Genomic DNA, 24,750 nt, shown 5'->3' on the forward strand with positions numbered 1-24,750 from the left:
TACATTTTTTTAGTAGCATTTCTATATTGAAGATTGAAAAATAATTTGGTGCATTTTTCCCCATATTCCATCCAGTTTGCTTTATTATTATAATATATTACACTAGATATTTCTTGAATAAGTTCCTGCATTTCTTTTTGTTTTTCCTCTAACTTATTCTGTGCCTCTATGCTGCAGTTTCTATTGTTATCCAATTGTACTGTTAGTCCTTCAATTTCCTGTCACGCCCTGGTCGAAATATATTGTGTTTGTCTGCATTTATTTGGTCAGGCCAGGGTGTGACATGGGTTTTTTGTGGTGTGTTTTGTCTTGGGGGTGTAGAGCATAGTCTATGGCTGCCTGAGGCGGTTCTCAATCAGAGTCAGGTGATTATCGTTGTCTCTGATTGGGAACCATATTTAGGCAGCCATATTCGTTGAGTATTTCGTGGGTGATTGTTCCTGTCTCTGTGTTTGTTGTCACCAGATAGGCTGTATAGGTTTTCACGTTCCGTTTGTTGTTTTTGTATTGTTCGTGTTTTTTCGTCGTCATTAAACATGTATCAAAAATACCACGCTGCATTTTGGTCCGCTTCTCCTTCACCAGACGAAAGCCATTACATTTCCTTTGTTAATATGGACTCTTTTGATCTAAATTGCTTTTGTTTTATAGATGAGTACTGAAATGCATTGCCTCTAAATGCACATTTAAAATTGTCCCATACAGTAAGGGGATCTGCAGTACCTATATTGTCTGAAAAAGTCAGTTATAAATTCTTCTGTCCAGTTCTAAACCATTTATCATCTAGTAGGTTTTGATTAAATTTCCAATATCCTCGCCCACGTGGAAATTCTGTAAGAGTTATATATATGGCAATTATGTGATGATCCGACCACGTTCTGTCCCCTATCAACACTTTTTAAACTTTTGGTGCCAGAGAGAATGGTATAAGAAAGTAGTCAAGGCGACTAGCTTGATTAAGCCTCCGCCATGTATAATGTATAACTCACTAGGTCAGGGTAATTAAGTCTCCATATATCTACTAATTCCAATATATCCATGACATTCATGATTTCCTTAAGTGTCTGAGGGTGATAGTTTGTGGTGGGATTTCCTTTCCGGTCCATAGAGGTATTTAAGTCCGTATTAAAATATTCCACCATAATAAGTCTAGTGTTGCTTGTAGAGTTGATAAATTCTTATATATATTTTCAAAGAAGCTTGGATCATCATTATTCGGACCGTATAGGTTAATAAGCCATATCTGTTTGTTGTCCAATAACATATTTAAAATAATCCATCTCCCTTGAGGATCTGTTTGGACAATTTGAACATTTGGATCAAAATGGTTGTTAATTAAAAACAGCACCCCTTTTGAATTTCTTTGCTCATGGGAGAAGTATATTTTGCCGCCCCAGTTCTTTTCCCACAAAACTTCATCTAAAACTGTTGAATGGGTTTCCTGTAAACAATAGATATTATATTCCTTCTCTTTTAGCCTGGTAAATACTGATGATATTTTCTTATTATCTGCTAGGCCATTACAATTGTAACTGGCTATACTTATTTCACCACCTATCATAATGAGACGCAACTTTCAATTATTTTTATCAAAATATATGTTTGTAACCTACAATTGGTCCCTACTAATCCACCCGCTAAAAGCCCTCCTCATCCCGAGTTGGGTTGTCATCCCAATGCCCGGCAGACCACCCTCGAGCCCCTGTATCCCATAACCCATAACCGACTGGGATCCATCCTTTGAAAAGAGCACACAGTGCCATTTACCGAATTGAAGTAGATTAACTGCCAAATGCATTTATATATATATATATATATATATATATAGCTGTGGAACATCCTCTATTGTCCCTAACATCTTTTACTCCTTTTACTCCTATCCACAGTTGTGGGATACACACATACACCCACACACACTCAACCCATACCCCCACACAACCATAAGCTCACTTACTTAACAGTTGCACCACCCCAGAGCCCAACTCAAGATAGGTCTTGATTTACAATAGCACTTGCAGTTGCAGCTGCATGAGAAGGCCTGCAAGACCGCACAAAATAGGCAACAATTGAGAGATTTTATTTACCATTGTCACATCCTAGATGATGGAGGTCAAATGTAAACCTTTTCCCTGAAACACCCAAAATACGGTCACCCATATTGACCATATTCCCAAGCATCTCCATGCAGTCCGACTTTGATTCTGTGCCACTAGGGTCACAATAATATACCCCCTCTCTGAATGTTCGAGTGTGACCCCCTCCCCATGGGTTACTGCAGCTAGTGTTGCCAGCACTATCAACTGCCTGGGTGGGGGCACCCCACCGGCTAGGTACAAGGTCATCAAGGTTCTCATTAGCAGCTTTGAGAATTTCCTTGTGTAGTATGCTCTCCCTTTAGGGGGCTTTGGCTTTGCAGGACCAACCCTGCCAAGCAGGCTCAGAATCTTGAGGGGGCAGTGCTGCTCTTGGTCTCTGACCATCATTTTGGCTGCATACAGACCGCTTACAGCATGCACATGAAACAGTTAGGGACTTCTCCTTAGTATCTGGGTCATTCAGGTGGGTGTCTAGGGTATAGGGTCATGGACCGTACCATTAAAATGGGATCATAAATAAATAATTAGACATAATTTATTTTTAAAATGTAGTTCCCCAAGATAGGACAATAACAAATCAAATGTATCATCTATTTTAAAACTGTTCCACCATGATAGGACAATAAATAAATAAATAAATAAGAAGGGGAAGAGGTGTACTTTGTTCATGGTGCCGGCTAATGACAGTGAAGTGAAGAAATTGTCCATGGTGACGTTTCTCCCCTTGCCAAAGTAAGGTTACACAAGCCTCATCACCACATTCTCTGACACTCGCTCACCTGCTGCCCGGAGTGGATATTTTCCCAGATATTGAAAGCCGTTCAGCATGTAAAATGATGCTCTCACTATGTAGCCTACACCAGGTAGGCCAGAGGAGACTGATGAGACTGTTAGAATTCAGAGGACTGATATAGAATACACACCATTTTAAGATTATAATTCAAATAGATCAATATACTGTATATAATGGCCCGCCCTGTTCTTCATTCACAATTGGTGATTACATAATTATGCATTGTTCGCTTCCCCTCGCTTATCAACTCACTGATTCTCCCCCTTTCTCCCCATCATACTTTACTTCACTTATTTCAGTTGTTGTTATTTGGGTGAAATTAGTTTTGGCATTAGTTTAGGTTCAGTTGTGAGGCCGTTATCAGGATGATTATCAGTCAGGCACCGCATTTTTAACTGTCGAGAGAAGGAGGGGCAATGGGGAAAATCATCCAAAAATGACATGCCCTCCTAAAACTGGGTTGGTTTGTGATATTAAGATTCTAACACTTACATTGTGTTATATAGACTTATTTAGGAAAAATCAAGATCGGAGGGGGGCATGACATTAAAAATGTGTATGAGCAGTCAAAATGACTGCTTTAGCGGTTCCAGTGTTAAAACTCCCGTTCTGGACTCGTTGTGTCATTGTATGGCTCATACATGCATAATAAACAATCTACAGTCCTCTCCCAGCAGAAAAGGGCACAGAATCCTTACATTCTAACATGTCATCATTTAGTGAATGAGATCTATGTGCTTGTTCCTGTCATGTAGTGAACACGCGCTCTGAAGCAACTGGGATGAGTGGCTGCATGCGTAGCCACACAAATACATAATTGTCAACCCGATCAGAAGCACTATGCCCACAACCTGTAACTCCTAAGTGGTTTAGCTGGTGTATTTTGTTAGAATTTTGGAATATATTGTGCAATAAGCTATAAGATGTTTTACCACAGGCACGCGTCCATCCATTTATCACCAACATAGTCATGAAGAGGGCATGACAACACCTCTTCCCCTCAGGATGCTGAAAAGATTCTGCGTGGGTCCCTCAGATCCTCAAAACGTTATGCAGTTGCACCATTGAGAGCATCTTGACTGGCTGCATCACTCCTTGGTATGGCAACTGCTTGGCATCCGACCGCAAGGCGCTATAGAGGGTAGGTGGCGTATGGCCCAGTACATCACTGGGGCCGAGCTCCCCACCATCCTGAACCTCTATACCAGGTGGTGTCAGAGGACGGCCCTAAAAATTGACTCGTAATCACCCAAGTCATAGACTGTTCTCTCTGCTAACGCACGACAAGCGGTACTGATGCACCAAATCTGGAACCAATCGGACCCTGAACAGCTTATACCCCCAAGCCACAAGACTGCTAAATAGTTAGATAAGTAATTCACCAATACCTACTAGGACTATCTGTAGTGACCCTTTTTGCACTAACTCTTTTGACTCATCACATGCACTGCTGTTACTGTTTATTGTCTATCCTGTTGCCTAGTCAGTTTATCCCTACCTACAGTGCATTCGGGAATTATTCAGACCCCTTGACTTTTTCCACATTTTGTTACGTTACAGCCTTATTCTAAAAAAAAATCCTCATCAATCTAAACACAATACCCCATAATGACAAAGTGAAAACAGGTTTTTAGAAATTCTTGCGAATGCATTACAAATAAAAAAGGAATACCTTATTTACATTAGTATTCAGACCCTTTGCTATGAGACTCAAAATTGAGCTCAGGTCATTCTGTTTCCGTTGATCATCCTTGTGATGTTTTTACAACTGGATCTAAGTCCACCTGTGGTAAATTCAATTGATTGGACATGATTTGGAAGGCACACAACTGTCTATGTCCCACAGTTTACAGTGCATGTTAGAGCAAAAACCAAGCCATGAGGTCGAAGGAATTGTCTTTAGAGCTCTGAGACAAAATTGTGTCGAGGCACAGGTTTGGGGAAGGGTACCAACAAATGTCTGTAGTATTGAAGGTCCTCAAGAACACAGTGGCCTCCATCATGCTCAAATGGAAGAAGTTTGGAACCACCAAGACTCTTCCTAGAGCTGGCGGCCCGGCCAAACTGAGCAATCGGGGGAGAAGAGCCATGGTCAGGGAGGTGACCAAGAACCCGATGGTCACTCTGAATGAGCTCCAGAGTTCCTCTGTGGAGATGGGAGAACCTTGCAGAAGGACAACCATCTCTGCCACACTCCACCAATCAGGCCTTTATGGTAGAGTGGCCAGACAGAAGCCAATCCTCAGTAAAAGGTACATGAGAGCCCATGTGGAGTTTGCCAAAAGGCACTTAAAGGACTTTTGCAAAAATATCTAAAAACTTGTTTTTGCTTTGTATTCATGGGTGATTGTGTGTAGAGTTGTGGGCAAAAGTTTTGAGAATGACACAAATATTAATTTCCACAAAATTTGCTGCTTCCGTGTCTTTAGATATTTTTGTCAGATGTTACTATGGAATACTGAAGTATAATTACAAGCATTTCATAAGTGGCAAAGGCTTTTATTGACAATTACATGAAGTTGATGCAAAGAGTCAATATTTGCACTGTTGACCCTTCTGTTTCAATACCTCTTCAATCCACCCTGGCATAGTGTCAATCAACATCCTGACTGATGGCAGCCCATTCTTGCATAATCTATGCTTGGAGTTTGTCAGAATTTGTTTTTTTTGTCCATCCGCTTCTTGAGGATTGACCACAAATTCTCAATGGGATTAAGGTCTGTTGGGTTTCCTGGCCATGGACCCAAAATATCTATGTTTTGTTCCCCGATCCACTTAGTTATCACTTTTGCCTTATGGCAAGGTGCTCCATCATGCTGGAAAAGACATTGTTCCTGGATGGTTGGGAGAAGTTGCTCTCAGAGAATGTGTTGGTACCGTTCTTTATTCATGGCTGTGTTCTTAGACAAAATTGTGAGTAAGCCCACTCCCTTGGCTGAGAAGCAACCCCACACATGAATGGTCTCAGGATGCTTTTACTGTTGGCATGACACAGGACTGATGGTAGCGCTCACCTTGTCTTTTCCTGACAAGCTTTTTTCCGGATGCCCCAAACAATCGGAAAGGTGATTCATCAGAGAAAATTACTTTACCCCAGTCCTCAGCAGTCCAATCCCTGTACCTTTTGCAGAATATCAGTCTGTCCCTGATGTTTTTCCTGGAGAGAAGTAGCTTCTTTGCTGCCCTTCTCGACACCAGGCCAAAAGTCTTCGCCTCACTGTGCGTGCAGATGCACTCACACCTGCCTGCTGATGCACTCACACCTACCTGCTGCCATTCCTGAGCAAGCTCTGTACTGGTGCTGCCCCAATCCCGCAGCTGAATCAACTTTAGGAGACGGTCCTGGCTCTTGCTGGACTTACTTGGGCGCCCTGAAGCCTTCTTCACAACAATTGAACCGCTCTCCTTGAAGTTCTTGATGATCCGATAAATGGTTGATTTAGGTGCAATCTTACTGGCAGCAATATCCTTGCCTGTGAAGCCCTTTTTGTGCAAAACAATGATGACGGCATGTTTTTCCTTGCAGGTAACCATGGTTGACAGAGGAGAACAATGATTCCAAGCACCACCCTCCTTTTGACGCTTCCAGTCTTATTCAAACTCAATCAGCATGACAGAGTGATCTCCAACCTTGTCCACGTCAACACTCACACCTGTGTTAACGAGAGAATCACTGACATGTTGTCAGCTGATCCTTTTGTGGCTGTGCTGAAATGCAGTGGAAATGTTTTTGGGGGATTCAGTTCATTTTCATGGCAAAGAGGGACTTTGCAATCAATTGCAATTCATCTGATCACTCTTCATAACATTCTGGAGTACAGTATATGCAAATTACCATCATACAAACTGAGGAAGCAGACTGTCATTCTCAAAAATTTTGGCCAAAACTGTAGATTGTTGTTTTTCCTCATCAATTTTAGAATAAGGCTGTAACGTAACAAAATGTGGAAAAAGTCAATGGGTCTGAATACTTTCCGAATGCATTGTGTTTGTACATATCTTCCTCAAGTACCTCGTACCCCTGCACATAGACTCGGTACTGGGACCCTGTGTATATAGCCAAGTTATTGGTAGTCACTGTGTATTTATTCCATGTGTTATTATTTATCCAAATCTCTGCATTGGTGGGAAGGGCCCATGAGTAAATATTTCACTGTTAGTCCTCACCTGTTGTTTACGAAGCATGTGACAAATAAAACAACATTTGATCAAATTTGATTTGACGCACTCCAGAAATGTATACTGCAAACTTTCACCCAAATTTTAGATAAGAAAATATTGGCCTACCTTTATGTTGTGTCAATTATCCATCCAAATCAAATAATTCCATGTTTCCACCTTTTGCATTTATAAACTTTTCACACAGGTATTCCCTGATATGAGGTAATCCAATGTGGGCAACACTGAAGCTGTTTATTGCCAGCGAATAATCATTCATTTCTAGGCATATGATATAATTAATACATTACTTTTAAGTGGGACATTTTATTTATTTATTTTAATTTTCTTTTAACCTTTATTTAAGTAGGCAAGTCATTTAATGGAAACAAATAAGTATACATTTTCCATTGTATATAATGACATTATGTAACGGGTTTCTTCCAACTCCTCCTCTGACGAAGAGGTGGAAGAAGGATCGGACCAAAATGCAGCGTGGTTCGTTAGATACATCTTTTAATGATGAAGTAAACACGAACAATACAAAACAACAAACGTCGAAAACCGAAACAGCCCTGACTGGTGCAACAAACACAGAGACAGGAACAATCACCCGCAAATACACAGTGAAACCCAGGCTACCTAAATATGGTTCCCAATCAGAGACAACGATAATCACCTGACTCTGATTGAGAACCACCTCAGGCAGCCATAGACTAATCTATACACCCCACACAACCCCAAGACGAAAAACACTACAAATAAACCCATGTCACACCCTGGCCTGCCCCAATAAATGAAGATAACATAATAAATATAGACCAGGGCGTGACACATTATTACATTTGCTTGTTTGCCATACTAGTCTGAGGAGACAATGCATGCTACAACAGGAACTAGCCTACAACAACCAAACTAATGGACCATGTTGATTGGCAGGTGGAATGATGTGTAATGCAAGTTAAAGTGGGAGGCAGGATCAGGTCAGCACAGCACAGAGGATCCAGAACAATGACGTACACAACTGTGCACAATTTTAGGGGACCAGTTTTAGCTCGAGTGCTACTTTCAAAACTACTAGCTGAAATGATACAAAACCATTATAACACATCTTTAATTGCTTACATTATACTTCTCGATATACCTTTCAATTTCCCGACCATTACAAGGTTGAGCACAAATGATGCGCTGCGTGAACTATGTCGACTGGATCTCTCTCGCGGGAAGACTCAATAAACAGCAAACAAAATTTACTCGCCAGATGAAAGTATTCAATTGAATTGATTAGTTTCGTCTTTTATGCCTAGAGACATCCTTTATGTGAACTGAAACTCTATTAAAGTCCTCGAGAAAGTAATGTTCAAAATTACTGTCAGGCTCAGCCTGTAAGATTTCAGCCCTTTAATTTAAATGGACTATCATATTAAGGTTTCAACATTCTGTTTTTAATTCTTCCTCTGATCTCATTACCGAGCTAAGTGGATAGACCACCGTTTTCCAGCTTACTAATGGAAAAGTATAATATCTGAACTGGCTGACCCTCGAGGACAGGTACTGTCTGATAATCTCACCGCTCATACTGTCTGAAAGACGTCATTCAGTATTCTCTACTTTATTTCCCAGGTACTTATGTCCAGAGAATGGTCAACGACTAAGTGAAAATGTAGTATATATTCAGATATAATTTGATTGACTAGAGAAAATGACATGAGGTCTTAAAGTGAATTTATTGGTACTTAGTCCCTTTTTTAAGAGGGCTTTCCCGAGCTGAATTGGAATCGGACAAGGACAATGTTTTAGTGACTACAGCTAGAGGACACTTCACTTTGACCATTGTAGTGTGGTGTCTGATAAATGGCTTTCACTCATTTCTTTAGTCTGTGGAACTAGTTGAGAGTGCTTAGTATGTTAATCACGTCTTTCTGCATTCAGGTGTCTCCTGTGGATGAGGTTAACATGAGCAGCGGGGGATAATTCCTTTAGCTGCAAATACTTGACAAGTGACTCATCAAATGTTCTGACTAAGACAGGAAATTGTTTTATTAACATCACACCTAGGGTGCAAGATTGTTAACTACTTTTTTCTCCATACGCTCCCCCGACGTTTTTACTTAACTTTGTTCTTATCAAAACGTATAATACCATGCAGTGTTTGTTTACTTATTAATAGCATCATTGCTGTCACAAATACAATACTATTTCTAGTTGTACTATTGTTTTAAATCTACTATATCAATGAAATCCTGACAAATATACAGACCTTTGGTGCAATTATTTAATACACTTTGGAGGAACAAGTTTAAAAGTAATATGAAAACAACATCTAAGTATGTAGAATGGCGGTCTTTATTTTCATTAATCTGCGACTGTAGATCCATCAGCAAGCAGTCGGAACATCTTTGAAAATGTTAAAGAGCTTTGATTCCTTTGTTGTCATGTTCTAATATGTACAACTAATTGCTATGGAAGGACAACACTCAAGTCATTAAAGATCCCACACATTCAGTTTCCTAAAAACATACCCTCAAATGGAAATTGGAAATTGCAATTACAGGAAGTGTGTCCTTTGGAAGTTTCAGCACTAAAAGCAATCAAATTCAGCTTCTGGGGGTTTCCAAAAAGTTAGGGACTTATGCGGAAATGGAATGAAAAGTGTGGTGTAAAATAGATTCAGCCAGTTTCAATGTAGCAATGACTTTTGATAATTACTATCTCCCCTCCAATAATGCTTCAATTATACCTTTGATTACTACCACATTGTGTGTGTTTTTTGCGTTATTTGTAACTTATTTTGTACATAATGTTTCTGAAACCGTCTCTAATGACCGAAAAGAGCTTCTGGATATCAGGACGGTGATTACCCCTCCTTGTACTGGATGAAGATTTTTTCTTTAACGAGTCGGATGCGAAGGATTTACTTCAGACACCCGACAAGACCCAAATCCCTGCCATTCACATGAAGATGAGACGGAGATATCGGGAAATTTGGTTGGGGTGCCTTGTAAGTATCTGATGTCCTATTAGCCATCGTGCAATCATTGGATAACAAAGGGGATAAGCTCCAATCAAGACTATCCTACCAACAGGACATTAAAAACTGATAATATATAATATCTTACATACTATCTTATGTTTCACTGAGTCGTGGCTGAACGACGACATGGATAACATATATCTGGCAGGATTTTCGGTCCATCGGCAAGATAGAAAAGTTGCCTCTGGTAAGACAAGGGGTGACAGTCTGTAACTAGTTGTAAATAACAACTGGTGCACAAAATCTAATATTAAGGAAGTCTCTAGGTTTTGCTCACCTGAAGTAGAGTATCTCATGATAAGCTGTAGACCACACTATTTACCAAAATAGTTTTCATCTATATATTTCGTATTTACCACCACAAACCGATGCTGGCACTCAGGCTGCACTCAATGAGCTGTATAAGTCCATAAGCAAACAAGAAAATGCTCATCGATAGGCGGCGCTCCTAGTGGCTGGCGACTTTAATGCAGGGAAACTTACATCCGTGTTACCTCATTTCTACCAGCATGTTAAATGTGCAACCAGAGGAAAAAAACTCTGACAACCTTTACTCCACACACAGAGACGCGTACAAAGCCCTCCATTTGGCAAATCTGACCATAACTCTATCCTCCTGATTCCTGCTTACAAACAACAACTAATGCAGGAAGTACCAGTGACTCGCTCAATAAGGAAATGGTCAAATGCTAAGCTACAGGACTGTTTTGCTAGCACAGACTGGAATATGTTCCGGGATTCTTCCAATGGCACTGAGGAGTACACCACATCAGTCACTGGCTTCCTCAAGTGCATCGATGACATTGTCCCCATAGTGACCGTACTTACATACCCCAGCTAGAAGCCATGGATTACAGGCAACATCCGCACTGAGATTCCGCTTTCAAGGAGCGGGACTCTAACCTGTACGCTTATAAGAAATCCAGCTATGCCCTCCGACGAACCATAAAACAGGCAAAGCGTCAATACAGGACTAAGATTGAATTGTACTACACCGGCTCCGATGCTCGTGAAACGTGGCACGGCTTGCAAACTACAGACTACAAATGGAAGCACAGTTGTTAGCTGCTCAGTGACACGAGCCTACCAGATGAGGTAAAACACTTATATGCTCACTTCAAGGCAAGCAACACTGAAGCATGCATGAGAGCATCAGATGTTCCGGACGACTGTGTGATCACACTCTCCGTAGTCATTGTGAGTAAGACCTTTAAACATGTCAACATTCACAAGGCCGCTGAGCCAGACGGATTACCAGGACGTGTACTCCAAGCATGCGCGGACCAACTGGCAAGTGGCTTCACTGACGATTTCAACCTGTCCCTGACCGAGTCTGTAACACCAACATGTTTCAAGCAGACCATCATAGTCCCTGTGCCCAAGAACACCAAGGTAACATGCCTCAATGACTACAGACCCGTAGCACATGTTTCAAGCAGACCATCATAGTCCCTGTGCCCAAGAACACCAAGGTAACATGCCTCAATGACTACAGACCCATAGCACTCAAGTCTGTAGCTATGAAGGGCTTTGAAAGGCTGGTCATGGCTCACATCAACACCATTGTCCCAGAAACCTAGACCCACTCCAATTTGCATATCGACCCAACAGATCCACCGATGATGCAATCTCTATTGCACTCGACGCTGCCATTTCCCACCTGGACAAAAGGAACACCTATGTGAGTATGCTCTTCATTGACTACAGCTCAGCGTTCAACACCATTGTGCCCACAAAGCTCATCACTAAGCTAAGGACCCTGGGACTACACACCTCCCTCTGCAACTGGATCCTGGACTATCTGATGGGCCGCCCCAAGGTGGTGAGGGTAGGTAACAACACATCTGCCACTTCTGATCATCAACACAGTGGCCCCTCAGTGGTGTGTGCTCAGTCCCCTCCTGTAGTCCCTGTTCACCCATGACTGCACGGCCAAGCACGACTCTAACACCATCATTAAGTTTGCTGATGACACAACAGTGGTAGGCCTGATCACCGACAACGATGAGACAGTCTATAGGGAGGAGGTCAGAGACCTGGCAGTGTGGTGCCAGGACAACAACCTCTCCCTCAACGTGAGGGAAGGAGGACCGAGCACGCCACCGTTCTCATTGATGAGGGTGTAGTGGAGCAGGTTGAGAGCTCCAAGTTGCTTGGTGTCCACATCACCAACAAATTATCATGGTCCAAACACCAAGACAGTCGTGAAGAGGGCACGACAACGTCTATTCCCCCTCAGGATTTGGCATGGGTCCTCAGATCCTCAAAAAGTTATACAACTGTACCATTGAGAGCGTCCTGACTGGTTGCATCACTACCTGGTATGGAAACTGCTCTGCCTCCGACCGCAGGGCACTACAGAGGGTAGTGCATACGGCCCAGTATATCACTGGGGCCAAGTTTCCTGCCATCCAGGCCCTTTATAACAGGTGGTGTCTGAGGAAGGCCCAGAAAATTGACTCCCAAGTCATAGACTGTTCTCTCTGCTACCGCACAGCAAGCGGTACCGGATTGCCAAGTCTAGGTCCAAAAGGTGTCTTACAGCTTCTACCCTCAAGCCATAACACTCCTGAACACCTAATCAAATGGCTACCAGGACTATTTGCATTGTCCCCAGCCACACTCCCCATTTTACGCTGCTGCTACTCTCTGTTTATTATCCATGCATAGTCACTTTACCTCTACCTACATGTGCATATTACCTCAATTACCTCAACTAACCGGGTTGATTTGAACATGTAAATTCCTTATGACAGGTTTTTCATAGTGACTTGGCAAAAAGCAATAAAAAGCTCCTTTACCTAACTACTAGTTTACTCCTGCTCAAAACACAGATGGAAAAAAAATTGATGCATTTTATAGTAACTTGGTCCCAATTGATTGGTGATAGGATTATGACGTGCCGTTAGCATTTGCAATATAGTGAGCAGAGGTCAGCTTTTTGTACTGTAGTGCTGCTACCTGATTACATTTAATGTTAGGCCATAAATGTTAGTAGTAGTATATTTGAAGGAGGATATTTTTAAAGGGTATAGTTTTATTTACCTTAAATAGTGTAATTAGACTAGAGCCAACTCTTTTATCAGGGTTGTTACTGTATTCATAGGGGTGGAACTGACCCCTATTGCCAAGGTGTTATATCCATTAATATTAACCATAATACTTGTAAACCATACTATGGTATGGTGAGTATCTCCAATAGTGTACACAAGGTTAAGCTATTCTTTCCGTCATCTACAGAACTATATATCCATTATGTTACACAGAAGATAATGAATAATGACCCTACAATAAATGTTTACGGCATGTTAAAATACCTAATAGATGTATCTATATGTGGACTTTAACAATTCTGATACAGGTAAATAATCCATTGGTGAAGAACTGTACATTTTGAGTTTCTTATTCATCATACTATATCCTGTGTGATATCACTTTCCTTTGTGCTGATATATATCCTTGCGTTCTTTCTTTCAAAACTGATTACATCACATAATTGAAAAGACAATAGTAAAGTTCTGAATTAACAATACAGTAATGTAATTAGAAGAGAAATGAGAAATCCAACAAGTTTATGAATCCATCTGGGAGAGAAGATGACAGACACGCACACACAGATGTGTGTGTGCGTGTGTGTGTGTGTGTGTGTGTGTGTGTGTGTGTGTGTGTGTGTGTGTGTGTGTGTGTGTGTGTGTGTGCGTGTGTGCACGTGCACGTGTGCGTGCGTGTGAGCGCGCGTGTGTGCGCTATTTGATTCTCTTCATGTTTGTTTTGCTTTTCTGTATGTCTGAAAATTTGTTTCTTTAACCTCTGTTTAACTAGGTAGGTCAGTTAAGAATAAATTATTATTTACAATGATGGCAGTAGGTGAAGGGCACACACCATTGTCTTCGACAGGAAATGCAGGTTCTTCCACCTTTTCTGTTTCTGAGATCTCTAAGTGAGGTGGGAAGCATATGCTCCCATGTTGGTGAATCATCTTACACATAACTATCAGTAACACCACTTACAGTATATGAGTCTGGCTTGTACAATACACAACACATTCTGGCCAGATAGCGTTATAGGCATTAACTGCAGGGTCCTCCTGCTCACTAGGGCTTTGTGAGTACACTACACCAGCCCTGCCAATAGATTTCATCCGTCCATCTCTACAAGATCAGAACAGGAAGAGACATTTGACCGAGGTCTCATTGGGGAGAATCCAGAACAATGGATAAGTTCATCTTAATGTGTGTATGATTACCCCCGGCTTCACTCTTTGGCAGGAGGGCCGACGGCCGGAACGTGAGAGCAGAAGATGGTGCAATCATTTGGAGAATGGTCCCTTTAATGGGATTGGAGTATTTAAAAAAGAGTCTATGTACTTTGCAGATAAGGGGGACTGTTTATCCTGTTAATGTGTCACTTTAAATACATTAGGCCCTTTTTGGCTGGCTGCCTCCCTAATCCCAAATAGCAAGAGACAAACCATTTATAGATCCTCACATAAATTAGAGTGGCATTGTTTTGGGTAATGAAACTCAATTTCCTTGTAAGAATAGGGTTTTTGGTTGAAACCAAATGATATCACTACTCAATTGCGTATTAAATCCCTTAATTTGGGGGCACTTTGGGTTTTACAGCGTTGTTAAGGTGCTGGGGCTTATTATTGGATGTAAAACAGAGGTGACCTTGGGCTGCTGGGCTAGAGACAGAGAGATGGCTTAGGAGGAGTTTGTGTGCTCTCTATAGAGGAGAGAGGGCTCAATGCAGCATGTCAGCAGCGGAAGACAGCAAGCCACTATTAGTTGACTTATACTGTATGTGTTCCTAAAGGTCAGTCAGTACTACCATAAAAATAACACCCACTCTGTTCTATAATTCCTGGGTCTCAGTGCACTTGTCTACTTCTATGTTTTAGTGTTTATTATATGAATGGGAAAAGAACCAGGATCTGTTGTAACATGGTTGTAAACTATCAAAAAACATCTATGGTAGGTTTTATTTGTATGAATATATTATCATATAATTTGTATTCTCTCGTCCAGTTTCATACAGCAAGGCCATAAACCTGAGTTAATCTGTATGTCACTATCGCGGACGTCCTCTCTAAAGCTCTGTTACCTAGGTTACGTCATAAAGCACCTATTTCATACCATAAATCAGATGGTCCCTTATGGAGTGAACCTTTTTATAAGTAGAGTCTGAAATGTGTTTGGTTCCTGCTAGAGGCGGTGGGCACTGCCCAGCAATGCTTGCTGCTGGCTCTGTGATTGAGCACAGTTTGAGTTGGCGTGAGTGTTGGGGTAAAGATGGACCTTTGATTCCACTGGCTCAACTGGCTCAACTGATTGTTAATAACTTATTCTCACCGGACCCTAGCCACAGGGGAAGTCCTAGACACTGGTAGAATCCAATTATCCCACGGGACCTCCTGTTTTCTATTTGAAGTGATTGCTGTCCTTTGTACCTCATCAGCAATAGCAGCAGAGCCCGAAAAACATTCTGTGGCATAGGGCAGACATATTTCAGCATAATTATATCTTGGAGAAATCCCACTGTCGGTGTTGCAACAGTAATGCAACAGTACATTACTAAGATGATTAGGGTCAAGCAGCTTTAAAAATTAATCTGTGGAGATGGCAGATGGCAATGGCGTGCGGGTGGTACAGAGGTCACGACCAGGTCATCCACTAGGAAGTGATGAGTCGTCAAAATTGGAGACCGCTGTGCTGACTGTGTTGAGCAGTGCAGCAGGCAGTGCAGAGACAGCTGTCACAGCAGAAGGAGCCCTCAAAGACCCCACTGACAGGGAGAGACACCTGGTGACAGATCTTTTTGTCTGGGAGACAGAGGGTAATTTTGACTGCCTTTGTGCAATGCCCATGTCATATGTTCATGTCATATAGGGGAATATTACTTTGTCATATAATATCATTTTATGGTTATATTGTATTCATCCTGATTCTATTTGCCTGTGCTGTAGATGTAGCTTGCACATATGAAATGATTGCTCTTTCAACTAGCTTACTTGATCAGAATACAATAGCATCAAGCCCATTGTTATTTTACCTCCATGAATCTTTGTATTTGCTGCTTGTCTCCTGACCCTTAATTAATGATGACTGGCCAGGACCTGAATATGACATTGATGGCCTCTCTCATGCCCATGATTTCTCTCTCTCTCACTCTCTCCCCCCTGGTTGACATTATTAGCTGTTCAGTCCTGACTGGGAGAACATGATCTCTCTCTTCACATAGATGGCATGGCAGGACGTTAGGATCCAACTGTGCCGCTGGAAATTAACACATTTCAATGCCTTGAAACATGCTCCTTCTCCTCACTATGCATTTTATTTGTATGCATGTTTAATGGCCATGAATGGCAACTATTTCATTAGGGAGTGTTATAAATACATTGGGGTGGCTTTAAGTTGTTAAGTGTTTAATTTCAATGGGAAGTGCACAGTGTTGGGAAAACTACTCTGAAAAGACCAAGCTACCAATTACTTCACACTGAAATAAGTTAAGCTACACTAAAGCTAACCCTATGAAAAAAAAATAGTTTACTTAACTAATGTTTATTTTGTTAGGTTCTAATTCTCAGAGTAAAAAACTCAACAGACACTATGAAAGCTTATCAAGTTTAAGTGTAATTCTTCTCAGAGGATGAATACAGCTGCATTTGACAAAAACCTGTTTCCATCAAAAAAAAGTATATATTCTCCAATTTAGATGCACTCCTCCTTCTCTCCTTCTCCCCTTCTCTCCTTCTCTCCAATCCTTACATCTTTTATGCTTCGACAGGAAGACGAAGTGATGGGGTAATAGACCGTTCCTTCTTCCGTAAGGTGACCTGACCTCAACCCCCTTGTTGCCTAATCCATGGCTCTCTCCCCTTATCAATGCCGGCCACATGTGATCGCTTCCCTGCCCAACTCACGGCTGCCATGGTGCCTGGTACCAGACTGCGTCTCTTCTCTTCCCAGAGGATCCCTCTCATAGGATCCCTGATGGCTAACAATATCATTATCCTGACATAATGTAAACGTTATACATGACCCTCTCTCCCTCAGTGACATGAAGAAGTATATTTCACATTCTCAGAACCCAACATTTTGAAAAAGTAATTTAGTTCATCCAAACTACTTTGTGAAACATGATCATCTGTAAATCTGAAATGTCATAGACTATACATTGCAAGAACAGGTCAATCTGGGGTCATATGTTAACAGAACGTGTCATTTAGCCTATTAAACACATAAACGATGTATTAAGTGAGAATTAGGTAGGTCTGATGCTGAAAAAGAAAGGAAATGATTGCCTACTATTGGGTGCTAGCTTGAAATATACTCATTCATGTACCATACTAAAACGTATTGATTACATTACATATGTCAGGAATGTATATGTTGGGGTCAATTGAGGATGGATAGGAATAAGGTGTATGGAAAGTTATTGAGTGAGGAAGGGGGAGTGCAGAAGGTTTACATTCTGTCAACATGTTATTGTTAATTCTCATGGCTCCTAAGGAGGGAGGCAAAGGGGAACAGTCTGGTTTCAATCACTGATAAAGTAGGACAGTCGTGGGTTTGGGAGGAGCAAGGAATTTGTCCCGAGTTCAGGTCAGATGAAGTGAACAGTCCTATCCCACAAACATACTTCCACACCCACGAAGGTTCTAGCATGAGGCAGGGCCATGACTCCACCAGTGAGAGGAACCAATTAAGTTCCTGACTAGCAACAGAGATGTACTGGCTGTGGAGATGTGCAAGGAGTTGACTCCACCTGGTATGAGGGTATAATTATAGGTACTTGTGTAAACATGTTTTTGTCTTTGCAGTTGTATGACCCAGTGGTTGAATAAACGTGGCTTGAGCTTTTTCTAGTCATCCGTGAGGTTTTACTCTGTTTGGTCAGAACCTACAGTAACACTATTTAACCCAAACCACACCCATAGTGTGTAGTGCCAGTAGTTAGCTACACCACTGAACTACTGAAAACACTACCTAGATTTGAATTCAGTTCAACTACCGCCAAGCTACTGCAAAATGTAATTAAATTACTAGTTGAACTACATGTAGCACTACTCCTCAACACTGGACGTGTGGCACGGCAGCCTTTCGGCAATGCCGTATTTGCCTAAATATCCGATCTCACGTCAACTCGTTTGGAAATGGTAATTGGTCAATTCTTAAGAGGTATTAGCATTTTATGAATGGGAGTCGTGACAACCACTCATTTGGTGACCAATCAAATATGTATTTCTACGAGAGTATTCATAATTTTTTCCTGATACAGTATGTGGGGAAGGTTTTTGTGTGTTTAAAGTAGACTTTACTCTCAATACTTAGTTTCAAAAGTGAGGCCGTTCAGAGTGGACATTAGAAATGTCTACAACCTGAACACAGTGAGATGTGTTTGATATGTGTAATGAATCAGGTAACAGGCTCTGACAGTACTGATGAGGCGCTGACTGACACCGTCTTCTATCCTCTCTGCATATTGAGCTGATATATTTAGATGAATCTAAAAGGTTATGGAACTCTATCATTATTGTCGCTTATGAATTATTAAACGTGCAGCTGCCCATAATATTATGACGGGCATGGCAGGCTGAGGCGCTAGGCGAGGCAGCAGCGTTATCGGAAGGCTCGCTGGCTGGCTTGCCATGCCACATGGTTAATGACAAGCAGCATAGTGCCTTAAGGGTGCCAGCTTTCATCAAGGTAAGCAGACGACACAGCCTTGTTACTGAGCTGACAAACTGTCACGGCACTGTCAGCCCACGCAGGTACTGACTCCATGCAGCTATGATCACCTTTAAACTGATGAGAACGACCTTTGGGGAGGACGTGTGTGTGCGTATATGTGTGTGAGTGAGTGTGTGTGTGTGTGTGTGTGTGTGTGTGTGTGTGTGTGTGTGTGTGTGTGTGTGTGTGTGTGTGTGTGTGTGTGTGTGTGTGTGTGTGTGTGTGTGTGTGTGTGTGTGTGTGTGTGTGTGTGTGTGTGTGTGTGTGTAGGTCACAAAAATCTCCTTGTTTAGTGTATCTCACTCCATTTGTATCTGTGTGCATCTGTCTTGACTATGTGTATCTATAACTGTGACCTCAGCTTTACAACGATAATTCAAAACATTGTTTTACAGCATGTGTGCTACCGGTATTAATTATACTAAAGAGAGAGATGAATAATCATTATAACCTTCACAAGCATTCTTTAAAATCCACCTCAGCTACAACACCAAGTACTTCCTCAGTTGCTGCCACACGGTTTTTATTCTAGTATGAAATAACATTTCAATTGCCGTTATGAACACTAATCAAGGTAAAGGTCACATTTATGAATGATAACCAACACATTTCATCATTCTAACAAAACAAAGGTCAGCCTGCTGACATTAACTGAATGCTGTGTTCAAGGCTTTCTAATGGTAGTGTGGACAAAGAGGACTTTAGCCATGTCGGTCACAGCAGCTTTGGTGTTATTCTGCATCCCAGTATTTCACACCCTCGGGAGAAGTGGGTTATTCACAGCTCACTAGACAACACTCTTTGTATCTATTATCATAAACTGTTGCATTGTTCATTTTTAGAGGGAACAGATTGTTCACTGGCATCTTAAGTAAAACTCATATTGGTGGAGATTAAATCAGTTCTCATTTTCAGAAATACTTAGTTATTTCACAGTGTGAATTTCATTCTAAAAATGGAAACAAACTTGTACAACTGGGTGCTACATTTGAAAAGTCCGTTAAGAATAATACATGTATTTTGTCCATTCTTCCTTTATAATAAAATCTTCCATGTTGATTTTAGAGAAACGTCATCTCTTCAAAACACCCAACATGGTGGACTAAAATGAGCGAAAATGAAAATCAATGGCTGAAATACAATATTACATATACTATACGTACAGGTCACAGCAACTGTGATTAGGTACTGTGCGTTGAGCCACTTTGAGTACAGCCCTGGTAATAAGTGGTATACTGACCAATACAATACCAATACAATATACTGTTCAGTAGATTTCACTCAGGGTCATCTGGGCTACCTTCAGATGCATCAGTCTAGAATAACAGGGCTTTATCAAAGATTTGGGCAAGCTCCAAACAATCCCGTCTGCTCTGTTCTGCAAGCTTAATGCGATCACGAGTGGGTAAATTGGAAAAGGATGTTACTCTAAAAACAGTTTGCCTTTTTTTATGTTTTGCTATAGGTTTTACTGTAACCTTGGTAACTATTGGTACCTTGGTCGGTATTGATGTGATACGGCATTCGCCTCACTCTAGAGAAGAGAGCTCTAATGGTTCAACCGTTTCTCTTTCTCATTCTCTTTGTGTAAAGTCCGCCATGCTTCTCCCCTGCTCTCAGGGGCTTGTGTAATGGCTGCAATGACGCACCTCAGGGTTGTCCTTTCTCTCCGCTGGGTAGACATTCCATCCCTGATGCCTTTGCTGGGAGCTTACATGCTTCAACCTCGTCTTCCCACACACAGGCATGCAAACTGACCAACACACACACACACACACACACACACACACACACACACACACACACACACACACACACACGCAGACACACACACACACACACGCACACGCACACGCACACACACACACGCACGCACCCACACAGACACACACACACACACACACACACACACACACACACACACACACACACACACACACACACACACACACACACACACACACACACACACACACACACACACACACACACACAACAGCCTCTGTATCCTGCTAACGTCTCAATGTTTGCCCAATAACAACACTCATGGCATGCTTTTGTCTTTGTACAGTGTCCACCCAAGTGATTACCAGCCAAAACGGCTCTGTTATATCTGTCCCCCTCTATTCGTTTAAATGGCTGCCTCTGATGAGTGCCACCTCTTTGTTAGACCTGAGAACATCCTCGTTCAAGCTCAATAGCCAAATCTCCAAATATGAGAAGCTGCAGATTAAACACAGCAATGTGCTTGAAATTTCACAGCCTACTAACTTTAATCCTACTATTGCACAGTCAGCAACCATTTATGAGAGGGAAAGATGCTGAAAGCGGACTTTCTGGAGGCTTTTGAAAAGTTTCCCACCTGATTGTCCCACGAGGAGCCAAAAATGTAGATCCCTGTACAATAATACAGTGGTTAGCATGTCCTCCAGCTCATCCTCTATATGGCTGTTTCAGTATTCATGGTAGATGATCATACTGCCCATGTTAATGAAGTTCTGATACAGCGATGGCACACAGGAATAGAATATTAAGGACTTGTCCACAAATCTGTCAAAGAATCTGAACTCTTTAGTGTGGTATCAGAGAGCATCCCATACTGTGCCATATCAAGTCGCTTTACTTCTACCCCTGTCCTTCAAGCCCTAGCGATCCTGATGTATGTGTGCCCTGTACTGGAAGGGCAGTGGTAGTGATGAGGGCAGCTCACAGAGTACTCCTCTCCTGCCGTGTCCACTGACCCAGAGTCAGCAAGTTAATGACCAGCGCCACTGAAAGCCATCCCTCATTCTGTACCTGCCACTGGTCTGGGAGCAGCTCCCATCCCCCTGTCACTGCCCTTGTCACCCACCCCTGACAAATACTGTATCAAGCACATAGCTCCCAGAGGCTGTCTCAGTACCCAGCGACCACATAGCCCCAGTAGTCGATAGCATCACAGTCCTGTGCTTTGATCCCTATCTGGCCAACTTGGCTTTTTTTTCTCCCTGCTTTTATTTCTCCCACCAACCTGCCCACTAAATCTAATCTCACTTGGCTTTGTTAAAATCTTTCAAGGTTGCGGCTCGTCTTTCTGGATTCCTTTCTCGCTGCCTTCTTTCTTTCCTTTTTGAATTGTTTTGGTGTCGTAGCTCTTTATGCTAATGCCAATGGCATGTTCATGCTAATGTATTCATTAGGTTTACAGGACTTTTGATGATTTGTGGAGAGCGCAGCGAGGCAACGTTTTCTCCAGTGCTATTGACAATAAAATGGAATCCTAGGTGACGGTTAACAGACGGAATGACACCCATTGTCTCATCCCCATGTGAATTATTTATACAAATAAGCAGCATGCAAGCAAAGTCTAAGCTATCTACATCTACGTCTAGGGGGGCAGCCGAGTCTTGACCTTAAGAGAGAGCAAGCACTTCACTGGAATGTTAATGAAAACTTATCACAGACTTCTGGGTCACCCCTGAACTTTCACTTCACTTTCCCCACAGATGCATGTTCCTCTCACAGACACAGATAAACACACACATAAGTGCACACACTTGTTTACAAACACAAACACACACACACACACACACACCAATTGTTTATTTCACAAAATCTCTCTTTCTCTATTTCTCTTTCTATCTGTAGAGATGTCAGGTACTGGGGCAGACATATCTCAGGTGCATTGGAAGCAGCAGTGGTTGGAGAACGGGACACTGTATTTCCACGTGTCCATGAGCACCTCTGAGCAGCTGATCCAGACCACCGTACCCACGGCCCGGGAACCTGCTCATGTCCTGCACGAACACATGCACCTGCTGCACATCTCTGTTATGGTAAGAAACACATACAGTCGTGGCCAAAAGTTTTGAGAATGACACAAATATAAATTTTTCACAAAGTCTGCTGCTTCAGTGTCTTTAGATATTTTTGTCTGATGTTACTATGGAATACTGAAGTATAATTACAAGCATTTCATAAGTGGCAAAGGCTTTTATTGACAATGACATGAAGTTGATGCAAAGAGTCAATATTTGCAGTGTTGACCCTTCTTTTTCAAGACCTCTGATATCCACCCTGACATGCTGTCAATTAACTTCTGGGCCACATCCTGACTGATGGCAGCCCATTCTTGCATAGTCAATGCTTGGAGTTTGTCAGCATTTGTGGGTTTTTTGTCCACCTGCCTCTTGAGGATTGACCAGAAGTTCTCAATGGGATTAAGGTCTGGGGAGTTTCTTGGCCATGGACCCAAAATATTGATGTTTTGTTTCCCGAGCCACTTAGTTATCACTTTTGCCTTATGGCAAGGTGCTCCATCATGATGGAAAAGGCATTGTTCATCACCAAACTGTTTCTGGATGGTTGGGAGAAGTTGCTCTCGGAGGATGTGTTGGTACCATTCTTTATTCATGTGTTCTTAGGCAAAATTGTGAGTGAGCCCACTTCCTTGGCTGAGCAGCAACCCCACACACATGAATGGTCTAAGGATGCTTTACTGTTGGCATGACACAGGACTGATGGTAGCGCTCACCTTGTCTTCTCCGGACAAGCTTTTTTCCGGATGCACCAAACAATCGGAAAGGGGATTCATCAGAGAAAATGACTTTACTCCAGTCCTCAGCAGTCCAATCCCTGTACCTTTTTCAGAATATCAGTCTGTCCCTGATGTTTTTCCTGGAGAGAAGTGGCTTCTTTGCTGCCCTTCTTGACACCAGGCCATCCTCCAAAAGTCTTCGCCTCACTGTATGTGCAGATGCACTCACACCTGTCTGCTGCCATTCCTGAGCAAGCTCAGTACTGGTGGTTCCCCGATCCCGCAGATTAATCAACTTTAGGAGACGGTCCTGGCTCTTGCTGGACTTACTTGGGCGCCCTGAAGCCTTCTTCACAACAATTGAACCGCTCTCCTTGAAGTTCTTGATGATCCGATAAATGGTTGATTTAATTGCAATCTTACTGGCAGCAATATCCTTGCCTGTGATGCCCTTTTTGTGCAAAGCAATGATGACGGCACGTGTTTCCTTGCAGGTAACCATGATTGACAGAGGAAGAACAATGATTCCAAGCACCACCCTCCTTTTGAAGCTTCCAGTCTGTTATTCAAACTCAATCAGCATGACAGAGTGATCTCCAGCCGTGTCCTCGTCAACACTCACACCTGTGTTAACGAGAGAATCACTGACATGATGTCAGCTGGTCCTTTTGTGGCAGGGCTGAAATGCAGTGGAAATGTTTTTGGGGGATTCAGTTCATTTGCATGACACAGAGGGACTCTGCAATGAATTGCAATTCATCTGATCACTCTTCATAACATTCTGGAGTATATGCAAACAAACTGAGGCAGCAGACTTTGTGAAAATGGATATTTGTGTCATTCTCAAAACTTTTGACCACGACTGTACACACACATGCTAAAATTTAAATACCCCCCCCCCACACACACACACGCACACACACACACACACACACACACACACACACACACACACACACACACACAAACACACACACACACACACACACACACATCCTGTAACAACAGCTTTGTGATAGAAGCACCCTGAGATGGGCACGCATTTCACACATCTCCTTTGTTCTTCTGGAAACATGGACATACCAACAAACCTTCTCAAACATTACACCTCTACTACCATATCCATCTGTTCACCTGCCTCTGCATGCTCCACAAGTCTCTACTGCTCTCCTATAGGTCGTTATCAATAAAACGTCAGAATACGGTGCAAAGTGTTCGATTTGGATGCTGGGGGGAAAGGAGACCCCCAGCTCTGCTAAAACCATTGACAACTTGGGGGCGTTTTCAAAGGATTGTTAAATAAATGTAACTATTTGGTTGTAATATCATCATCTCATGAAGAGCCTAGTCAGAACTACACATTTCAGAGTTTCCATGCAAAATAATTGTGCAAATTTACCTCTATCATCAAAGTTATA

The 24,750-nt window shown here is 42.1% G+C and overlaps 1 protein-coding gene across 1 annotated transcript in view; it reads left to right on the top strand.

Annotated features, from left to right (window-relative positions):
• Positions 1–24,750, top strand: part of LOC135544450 (astrotactin-2-like) — a 501,862-nt gene that overhangs the window by 56,874 nt on the left and 420,238 nt on the right. The window contains exon 2 of the mRNA XM_064972062.1: positions 22,444–22,631. Coding sequence (XP_064828134.1) covers positions 22,444–22,631 — 188 coding nt within the window. The remainder of the gene's footprint in view (positions 1–22,443; positions 22,632–24,750) is intronic.

Source organism: Oncorhynchus masou, chromosome 8 (genome assembly GCF_036934945.1).
Source record: "Oncorhynchus masou masou isolate Uvic2021 chromosome 8, UVic_Omas_1.1, whole genome shotgun sequence".
NCBI classification, from domain to species: domain Eukaryota; kingdom Metazoa; phylum Chordata; class Actinopteri; order Salmoniformes; family Salmonidae; genus Oncorhynchus; species Oncorhynchus masou.